The 10918-nt window shown below is 40.6% G+C and overlaps 1 protein-coding gene across 1 annotated transcript in view; it reads left to right on the top strand.

Annotated features, from left to right (window-relative positions):
* Window positions 1-6393: 6393 nt before the first annotated feature.
* Window positions 6394-10918, top strand: part of LOC139305390 (uncharacterized) — a 29158-nt gene continuing 24633 nt past the window's right edge. Inside the window, exon 1 of the mRNA XM_070929361.1 lies at window positions 6394-7021. Within this exon, the coding sequence (XP_070785462.1) occupies window positions 6394-7021 (628 nt within the window). The remainder of the gene's footprint in view (window positions 7022-10918) is intronic.

Genomic DNA, 10918 nt, shown 5'->3' with positions numbered 1-10918 from the left:
TGATTCCTGAGGTTTAACTGAACTCCCCGAAGGTGTCTGCTTCCTCCTACTGAATGAACAACAATCTTCAAAGCGAACCTAGATAATCTGTTACCCATGATGCAACCTTTTTCTGTTGGGTATGTACAGGTTGCCAGGGTGCTCTCTCTCTCTCTCTCTCTCTCTCTCTCTCTCTCTCTCTCTCTCTCTCTCTCTCTCTCTCTCTCTGTTTCTCTCTCTCTCCCTCTTTCTGTGTGCTGGTGCTACATTACAAAGGATCCGCATAGAAACAGAAGCACTGGAGCTGACTCTTACCAACATTTAGCTGTTTCTCACCTGCGTCGTGGTTTCCTGTAGGGTTTGTTCCTGTGTTGGCTGCAGTAATGTCAACTCTAGTGCTTTATATTTCTATGCCGACCTCCCTGTTTACCGGAGTCATAGATTGACATAGTTTGGTCATTGCAGTGGTCAGCAGCAGCCATGTTGGGAAAGAAGCGTATTCACTTTCCTGCAGAGAGTTACATGAGAAGGTTTATACCATTCTCATGTTGGTGCGGTAAATTATGGAGCTGGAGCCAGAAGCTGCTTAGCGTAGCATAAAGACTGGAAACAGCTAGCCTGGCTCTGTCCAAATGGGACAAAAAAGGCCTACCAGCACCTGTAATGCTAATTATGTAACACTTTATATCTCTTTATATCTTAATTTGTTTAATCAGTGCAAAAATAACAAATTTTGGTTTTATGGGGGGTCATGAGCTGAGCTATTTCTTCAGGAACTGATCCCAGCTGAGAAATAGTCCAGCGCTTAACCCACCCAGATGTAAAGTGTTATTTAGTGATGTTGTTAGGTGGTAGACTTGATTACCTTTGAGCAGAGCCGGACTAGCTGTTTCCAGTCTTTATGCTAAGCTAAGCTAAGCTCATTGACCATATTGACACAAGAGTTGGATCAATCTTCTCATCTAACTCTCGACAAGAAAGCAAACAAGCGTACTTCCCAAAATGTCGAATTATTCCTTTATATATCTGCTAGTTCTGTGGCAGTGGACATTAATAATCATGGTGTCTTTGTGCAGCGTTGGAAAGCAAAGCTGAATGCAGAGATACTGAAAATTTAAACTAAGTAGTTCAGTAAAATGTGTATAATATGGTGAGACGGTGTAAGCAGTTGTAATAGAATTTTATTGACTGAATCAAGCAAAACAATCTGATCATTTTCCTGCTGTGTTGATTGCTCCCATGGGGCACAAATAAAGATTGGAGGTAGTTGCGTAAAAGTGGTTCCCTCCCCTTTTGGCTTAAGACCCTTTAAAGTGAAGCTATCTCGACGTCACAGGCTGCACACATCTTATGATTTGCATAAAGTTTAACCAAAGAGTGATGTTTACTTCTCAAGTATTTCACAATGAAAAGTAAACATTAGTTTTTTTTAAAAAAGCCGAACTTTTAAAACAAAATTCTGCCATTTTCCAGTCACAATGACCTTAAAACACATCAGTAATGGCCAAACTCATCAGCTCTGTGACTCTGACTCTCACTGCTGGGACCATGAGCCTGCCTTAGTCCGCCTCTCAGAGAAGACAGCCAATGACAGTCCTCCTTAATTTGGCTTCTCTCTTCAGTTCATTTCTCTCTCTGTGTGTTTGGCTTCTCTTGGTCTTTACTTGGGACTCAGATTTGCTGGTTATTTCTTTTTTCTCTGTTGTATCTTTTGCTGTTCTGTTCTCATTCCCCCAGATGAACAACCATGCAAGTCAGGTTTTTTTTTTATTTTAGCTGCCAGTTTTCACACAATAAACCTCAGTGTTTCGGAGTAGGAACCTCACACATCACCCAAGACTCTTACGGGACTTGACAGATTAATATAAAGCCTGGCTTCCCAAAACAACCCGCTTTCTACAAACAGGACTTGTGTGGTTTCTCATCTGACGGCTAAATTTAAAATTCACACTGTACGTGCTTCTGTGTGTGTGAGACAAAGATCCAATAAGACAACAGCAGCTAGGGACCCAGGACTACTGTTTTCTCCTGATTTGTATTGCTCTCTGCTAACTTCTCCTTCATTAGCTACCATAACTATACAGTATATGCATTGTTTTATAAAGATAAAGAACTGTACAGGGCAGTTTAGGTATATAATATTTCAGATTTGTTTTTGTTATCTCTTAAATATTCTTATTAACAGAAGATGTAAGAAAGTCAGTGCATGATGATGATGATTCCTCCCCTACACAGTGTTTCCCTTCAAACTGTAAATTATTCTGCTGCCCTCTTTTGTTTTTGCTTCTGGCAAATATTTCAGGGTTTTATTTTTTATTTTTCTGTTCGAATTATATGCTTAAAAATATTGAATTTTTTGTTTGTTTTAATTGGTTGGCAGAGGAACAGCGTTGAGCAAGCCCCCTTTCAGATAGCTACAACGGGCTTCAAATAAGATTGTAATAATAATATTAATGATGATAATAATATTGGTCGTTTTTTTGTAAATGGTATTTTAAAAGTTATTTTTGTATACGCGGTTGTTTGTTGCGTCACAAGTCCACTGCTCCCCACCCTAACCCCCACTTCTCTCTTCTCTTCTCACATACTCTCTCCACCGCCCTTTTTTTTTTTTTTTTTCTGTTTCTTAGCTCGTCCTTTAATGTAAAACATGCAGCAGAGATGGATCTCATGCTCTGGACAAGGACTGTCTCATTATTTTTCTCTTCTTTCGTCTCCTTCATACTCCCCCTGCTGTTTCCTCTCTTTTATCTCCCTCCCTCCCTCGTCTCTGCCTTTTTCACTTTTTAAAAGGCCGTCAATTTGAACACATCTCTGGTGCCAACAGATAGGTTCACCTCAGTTAAGAATCTTTAACCTGTTGGTGGTTCAAAGTAACAAAACTACGCCAGTAAACTGACTGATAGGCGTGTTGTTTTTCCCAATCCTCCATCTCTTCCTGTTAATCCAGCACAGACCCATCTACCTGCCTGACCCCTTCACGTGCACACTAGCCTCGATCTCAGAAAAGAGCCCACCTGTGCCTTTAAGTGAGAGCCTGCCCTCCCCTTTTCCCCTCTCCTCCAATCATCATTAGCAGTTTGAGCGATGTGATTCGCTGCTGCTTTGCTCATTGCCTCCTGTGGGACTCTCGTCCCCCCCCCCCCCCCCCCCCCGTGCCCCTCCTCACACATAAACACACACACACACACACCCAAAATGTTTGTATGTTGCAGAAATCAATCAGTAAAAATGAACATTAAGTAAAGACGCGCCTCTTTGTTTTTATTCGTATGAGATGATGTTTGGCTGTGTGTGTACATATAGACATTTACAATATAGAGCAGTTGAATGGTTAATAAATCACTCTGCCTTGTCTCTGAAGCCACAAGAAATAAAATAATTTAATTGCGTCTCCTACTGGCTGATAGCTTTGCACGTATAATCTGATAATGCCAATCATGGTGTGTATATGTGTGTGTGTGTGTGTGGGGGGGGGGGGGGGTTCACACCAGGAGATCCTCTCTCACACCTGGAAGATCTGCCAAGACGAATGTATGCACACACATACTAATATGGCGATTAATTAATCACAGCAGGTGGTATAAACACTGTCTTACACAGAGACCTTGAGGGTTTCACATTTGTATTCACTTTACACACATAGAGGCACAGCAGGTGGGAGGATATACTGTGATTATTTGCTCCTGCTCACTCGTAGCCAATGTTCACTTCAGATTAATTATACAGTGCATTACAATACAAAAGTTAATGTGTAACTGTTGCAGCAGAGGTGGTTTAAGCAGCTTTGTCTTTGGTGTCATGTCTGTTTGATAAAAGCATTGTTACAAGACATGGTGAGGGAAGTAAAAAAATTAGTTTGAAATTAGTTTAGATTGAAATCTAAAACAGGCACTTTTTATTTGTCCAAAAAAGGCCCTGGGAAGAAGTTCATTTTAATCTATTATTATTGCACACTAACCTTTTAGCTCATCATCTAGTATTTCACTGTTCATACTGAGAAATGTGAATATGTTACAAATAAATACTTGAATCTTGTAATCTACTATGGTATTCACCAAATCTTTCAGATCTGAAGCTTTAGCTACTTTCCAATGCCTCAAAATAATTCTAGGGGCTTTAATTATACCCACCATCATAACAAAACATTTCAATATGTTTGGTATTTCAGTACTGTCTCCTAATAAACCTAAATCAGGAGTCAAAGAGATTGCTAAACCAAACCATCCAGCCCAGACTTCCATAACTTTGACCCAAAATGGTCAAAACAACTGTACTTCAGCATATGCAGTGTAGGAAAGTCTGTTTAAGAATACAAAAACTTAAAAAAACTAAAACAGAAGGCATGCAGGGAAATAACTTTGCAAATGAAACGCTGAAGATTTGAGTGTAAAATCCTTTCCAGCATTCACATTCCAACTTGTTTTCTACAAAGAAAAAGACTGTCAGATGAAAACTTTATAATACTCATATTAATGAATTACAATTTACACACATTACATCCACTAAAAAGACATGTATGTAAAGCAGGATCCAGTACATTCATTACACAGGCCTCTCACCGTTTTTAACTTCCTCCCTTTTATTTCCCTCCTTGGCCTTTTCTGACTCACACACCTGATAATCAATGCACTTGTTCCTTAATTTAGCACACTTACACTCACAGTAGCAAAATATGAATACACAGTCTGTTTCACACAAACACACACTCACTTTCTCTCTCTCTCTCTCTGTGTATGTGTATGTGTATGTGTGTGTGTGTGTGTGTGCGTGTGTGTTCAGGTTGCTATCTTAACTGGGTCACCTCAGTTTTCCCATGGAGCAGTTTAACATGTTATGTAATGGCTTATAAATATAGCCAATCAGTGTTCAGTGTATGTGAGCAGTAGCAGCAGGCTGTGCTGCCATCTGAAGACATTGAAAACTGTGTCAGCTCTGTTGTAAAGCCTAGAATATACAGTATAATGTATTCGGCCAGATTATTTTTAGCTATATTAGTCTCATACAGTAGATGCTGGAAGAATTTGACACACACACACTTACTTCATGGTGTTCTTCTCGGCTCTTTGTACACACAGACATCAGATTTCCACTTCTGGTTTGCATCATGCAGTAATCTTGTCACAATGTTTATGGCCAGTTGTAACTTTGCACCCCGCCTCGTGTAGCCGCTAATCATGTTTAATATTCACGCTTGGCTGTCACACACTGACAGGCCTCGCACTGAGGGCTCCGCCAATCAGTCTGAGTGAAGAAAATGTTTTCATCTCAATAAATCAAAGTGTAAACAGCGCTGGAGGATTTCATGACACAGTCTAATGATGTGTTCTGTGTGTGAGGGTGAGAGTGATAAACTCATCCAGTTGTGAAGATTAGATGAAAGAGGGCAAGTTCATCCCTTTGATGAGAACATTTCCATTTCAATAAACACACACATACCCGCCACCTCACTTCCCTCTCTGTCAGTCAGTTGTGGGCAGTGTGCTGTCTTTTAGGGGATGTGTCCAGGAGAGGAAATGCCACAGCAGATTAAACAAACAGGTGAAAGTGGACGTCCCTTTAGACTGGACAGCAACAGCAGAAGGACAAGAACTAATGTGAAGTCCACACAGTACACCACCTCTTACCATGTGGGGTTAATGTACTTCAAGATCATTTTCTGCCTTAACTGAAGGCCCTGCAGGCATTCTTCTGATTGCACAGTGTAGGTGTCAAGTCCCAAATCCAGATATTTTAAATATTTTTGAACTATTTTGCAATAGGATAGAGCTCTAGAGTAAAGTTGTGGTCTTTTTGTCTACACATACTGTATACAGGTGGCCATTGATTGACATGCCTTATTGACGCAATAAGCATTTTTAATTGTGTTCAGTGTTGCCTCTTTGATAAACAAAGATCAAGGATAGTGGTGACATGATTAGTCTATTAATTGATTAGCAGATGACAGAAAATTAATGGTTTCATAGTCCTTTGTCAAAAAAATGTGAAACATTCTCTGGTTTTAAATGTAAGGGTTAATTATTTCTGTTTTATATCATTTCTGACATTTCTTTGGGTTTCTGACAGTCGGTCAGTCATTACAAGAATGCATCACCTTGGGATTTGGGAGAGTGGGGGAGAAATCTTTCACACATTTTGCAGACTTTTTTTATACATTCATCGAAATAATAATCGACACATTAATTGATAATGAAATTATAATAATAATCTTTAGTTGCAGCGCTAATTTAAACAGCTAAGCCCCGCCTCTATTTTTTCCCTCTCTACCCGTCAGTCAAGACTTAATCCCGCCCCCTTGCTTGCCTGTCAATCAAACTCCTGCCCCGCCCCTTCACTGCCTGCTTGCACGTCGCGCAAAAAAACAGCAGCGGCGGCCGTTGGGGAAAGAGAGTAAATAGAGAGAGAAGCCTCAAGATGGCTGACTCGCTGGGCTCCGGTCACCTCACCGGAGCTACTGCTGCTACTGCGGTAGCCCCGGCGGTCGCCTCCGTCAAATGCCCGCTCGTCAAGCCGACCGAGGCGAAGGGAGCCCCTGACAACCGCTCTCAGTCTTCCCGGGATTTCAACCCGCCGCCGCCCAAGAAGGTCCGAGTCGAGGAGAGGAGCGTTAAACCCAAGAAACTCAGCAGGGAAGGAGGAGTGGGAGGCAACGGTAGCGGCAAAGAGAAACTCCAGCAGCCCATGAAGCAGCAGAGTTATGGCAGCAGCGCGGGTTTGTGGAGCTTCACCCCGGTTAAGACGAGCAGCAACAACCCTCCGGTGCTTGCTACCGGTGGATCCCAGCCACCAACAAACACACACAAAGTCTTCAAACAGAGCGATTTCTTCCTCCACAAAGCGCCTTCCTCCACCAAACCCAAGAAACCGAATAAAGATAAACAGCGGGAGAAAGAGAGGGAGAAGGGGAAGAAACATAAACTGTTGGTGACCTCCGGACCCGGGAGTAATGTTAGTAACAGCAACAACAACAACGATATCAGCAGATTTAATAACACTTCTGCAGTGAAGAGAGAAAATGGGGAGGTCATATTGCCACCCAAAGGTAGGCCATCATAGTGTATTTTCTTTCGTTAAATTTAACTTGAAGCGAATTCATAAAGTTTGAGTTATGTGTATTATAAGTAGGCTAGAGTTATGTCCTTTTATAGTTACTTGGCTCATCGTAGATTCAGCCTGTTGGGGTATGAACATGTGGCCCGGAGTGTGCAGTTGTCTGCCTCCTAATTTGTCTGGACAGTCCCGTTTTCGAACTAGCTAACTTACTGCTCAAAAGGCGCTCCTAAACGTTGTATATGAACCCGCAGGCTACTCGATGGTTACTCTTATTTATAACTGACCGTTATAATAGAGGTTTACATCGAGTTGAATGGCGATAAAGCCCAGTTTAGTCGATGTTTCTGTGGGCTATGGCTGCCAGCTTTCGTCGCTTGTTCACCCGCTCGTGAACCCTCCACGACAGCGTAGTCAGGGGCAGTAGTCGCGCGACCTGGTCGTTACATTGTAACCAACTGCTCTAGTGCTGCTGCGGAACTGTTACGTAGTTACGTCGTATTGACAAAATATAACCTGTTTTATGCATGTACGTTTAACAGTAATGTAACAGAGTCGAGCTAAGATGTTATAAATTAACAAGCTATTGTCCATGTCGTCTCAGCGTAACGTTTGAGGCAAATTGTTAGTTATTCTGTAAGATCAATGCGCGTATGATTTTTTTCATTTTCTTTGGAGCGGTGTATTTATTAAAACTACACGCTGCTGTCATAACAATATGACAGCCGCCCGCCATTATAGGGTAAGTGTTGTTTTGGTAGAGCACCACGCCCCCCTCTGTAACCTCAGGCTGTATGGGAAACAGACACGGATCTCTACAGCTTGTTGTTTCTCTGTGTTCTACAGTTGTACATGCAGATCGTGTTGTATTTATTCCACCACTCCCTCCATTAACTTGTTTTACCACTGAAACCTTTATTATTACGCTGAAATAATTACACTTGGACCCTAAGTTACTGACAACAGCAAGTATTACTACATTTGTTTGGATCATGACCACGGGTGTTGTTGCGTGTCATTTAGGTGGGTGAGAGGGAAAAAAACCTGAATAATTTCACTCGGGCAGAAGAGTCAGTTAAATAAATGATGAAAAAATGGTTGCCAGTTTGCTGTAATGCACCCTTTAAGAACAGAAAAGACTCGATTAAAAAATGTAAACATATTAAACAATAATAATTTATTTATAAAAATGTTTACAATGTTAAATTATCCCAAATACCATACAACACTTAATTTAATTACTTCATCATATTATTATGAAGGTGTTATATCTAAACATATGTATGATTAAACAATATATATAGGCTACATAAATGCTTTGTATATATATCATACATAAATGTTTATGCATTACATAAAAGACCCTTTTTTTACATTAAAATATAAAGGAATGCTGTATATGATTAACATACATGTGGCTCAATATTACTTTTCCATCATAGACATAATTGACAACAGGCCATTAATCAAATTACAAATATGTGTTAGGATGTCACATTATGTTATAAAATAGATACATTTTATTTTTTCTTGGGGAGGAATTATTATATTCAATTAACCGATTAGGTCACAACGCCGAAGCTGCTCATTTCTGTTTTATCGTATCATCAGTGGACCTTGTTTGGCTGTTTTTATTTTATGTATTTTTTCATTGTCACACCAAAGCAGTGTCTCAAAATCTCTGCATTTGTGCATTTGCATGTAAATGTTATTTGTGTTTAGACACTACTAGTGGGAGTACAGAGGGGACACATTCGAGTGTGAGTGCATGATGTCACCCGTTTCCAGTTGGGTAGTTTAGGAGGTCATGACATGCTCTGAACAGCCACTGCAGTCAGTGAGAATACCAGGACGAAACGTGTTGTTGGCCTGTAGCCCTCACACACTATCAGAAACACAGTCTTGTAAACAGGCTGTGTTGGATGTGCTTGCATGCTTTATAGGGATTTCAAAACAGATAGAGGCTGCTGGTGTTAGTCGTTACACAGAATCAGAACAAGGATTTAAAAGATAATGTGAATGTTAATTGAATCATGTCTTTTAACTCGAGAATGAATACATTTTTATTGAGCAATCATAAGACTAAAAATCAATTAGTGTAGTATTATTGCTGAGGTAGATTTGTATATTATGTTCATTTTAAAACTGTTAACGCTGTATGCATGTTAAGAATGTTTTTAAAAACACTTCTGTTGTGCAATAAATAACAGCACTCCCTCAACAATGCCACTGAAGTACTCTTGAGCAAAGCATTGAACTTTTAATTGCTGTAATGAGCTTCTCTATGGCCAGCAGTAGGAGACTGTAATTATTTTTAGTAGCTTCAAATTTGAAGATGAGGAGGTACATGAATGTGGAACAGAGTGTTGCTGGAAATCGCGCATTAATCCTGAGCAAAATGTTGCAAGGATTAAATTGCTCCGGTCTGAGTTGCACCTCCTATAATAACTGCTAACCGTGTGGCAGTCTTATGACTGTGTGACACAGCTGCAGTCGACACGGCCTCATGGTGACGCTGAAAAAAACACAATTTGAACTAATACATGTTGAGTGGCAGGCCGGCCCAGTGGTTAGACAGACTGCTGTTCAACAGGAGGTTTGAACATGAGTTTGGGGCCCGTTGCTGGAAAGAGTCCTTGAGCCAGAGAGTGAGTCCTGCCAGCTTCAGGAGCGCTGCTCTGAAGCTGATTGTGCTCCGACCTTGCTGGAAGGGAAAATATTCCTACAGGGATCAAAAGAGAGTATCACACATCACCACGGCAATATTATTAGTGATGGGTTTGCTGTTGGAGTGAGGCTGAAGGCAACTGACAGGGACCAGTGACTCCTGGTCACATTTGGTATTGAAATAAGAGACATGATTCTGACTAAGTGCAGTTAACAAGTGGGCCAAGGCAAGGAAACATTGCTGTATTAGGCAGTCTGATCTAGTGTGAAAGAAATTGTTGTTTAACTCAAAGGTCACAGGCAGGTTTAATCCTCGCGGATACAGTATACAGCTGTGTGACCTGTTGTTGACACCCAGCATATTTACAGGAAGTCTGATTTTATAATTCTAACCTAATGCAGTTCTCCTAAAGATTATCCTTCTCGCATTTAAGTTGAATTCAGATAAATCATAGCTGAATAAAAAAAGCTGAATTACTTGGCAATTTTTAAATTGTTCTTGTCGTGTAAAACCCCCAAATCTGTGCCACATAAATCACAGATTAGGGCTGATGCAAAACAGCGTGTGTTTAAAAAAAGAGTAATATGGCTAGTGGTTTGTTTATTGGTTGCAGCTTTCAAGCCTTCTGTGTTTATAAAAACAAATCACAAACACATCAACTTGCAAAACAGAGAGAACCAATGAAGTCCATCTATTTTCTGATTATTCAGTATTCCAGTTTCCTATTGGCCTGTGGGTTGCTGTGCATTGTTCTGGACATCAGTCTTACCATTAGACAAGTCATGTAAACCTGTGTTATTTAGGAAGTCGGGTTATTGTGAATCATGTAAATGTCTGAATTGCAGTAATTAGGTTTTTTGTGTGCATGTAAACCCACCATGCTGACAGAAAACCCTGACTAAGTCTGGGACTGCTCATCTGTGTACAACGACAGGAAAAGGGAGAGAAAATGAAGCTTAGCTACAATCGGCACCAAATTAAGTTACTGTCGGCTGGGTCATTTGTTCAGTCCCAAAAATTTCAAGACACTTAACTCTGCATTTGCAATAGCAGTTCAACAGGATGACAAAGACTGTATGAACCTTATTGCTAAATTATTTTGAGATCAGCTTGAATGGTGAAGCATGGATTTGCCACACCAGCGGGGGTGGACTGACCATCTGGAGTAGCAGGATTTTCCTGGTGGGCAGGTTTACCTGTAGTTTAACAATGAATCCAAGA

This window comes from Enoplosus armatus, chromosome 22 (assembly GCF_043641665.1).
Source record: "Enoplosus armatus isolate fEnoArm2 chromosome 22, fEnoArm2.hap1, whole genome shotgun sequence".
Taxonomy (NCBI): domain Eukaryota; kingdom Metazoa; phylum Chordata; class Actinopteri; order Centrarchiformes; family Enoplosidae; genus Enoplosus; species Enoplosus armatus.
Note: the sequence above shows the minus strand (reverse complement) of the source record. Positions and strands in the feature narration are given on the sequence as shown.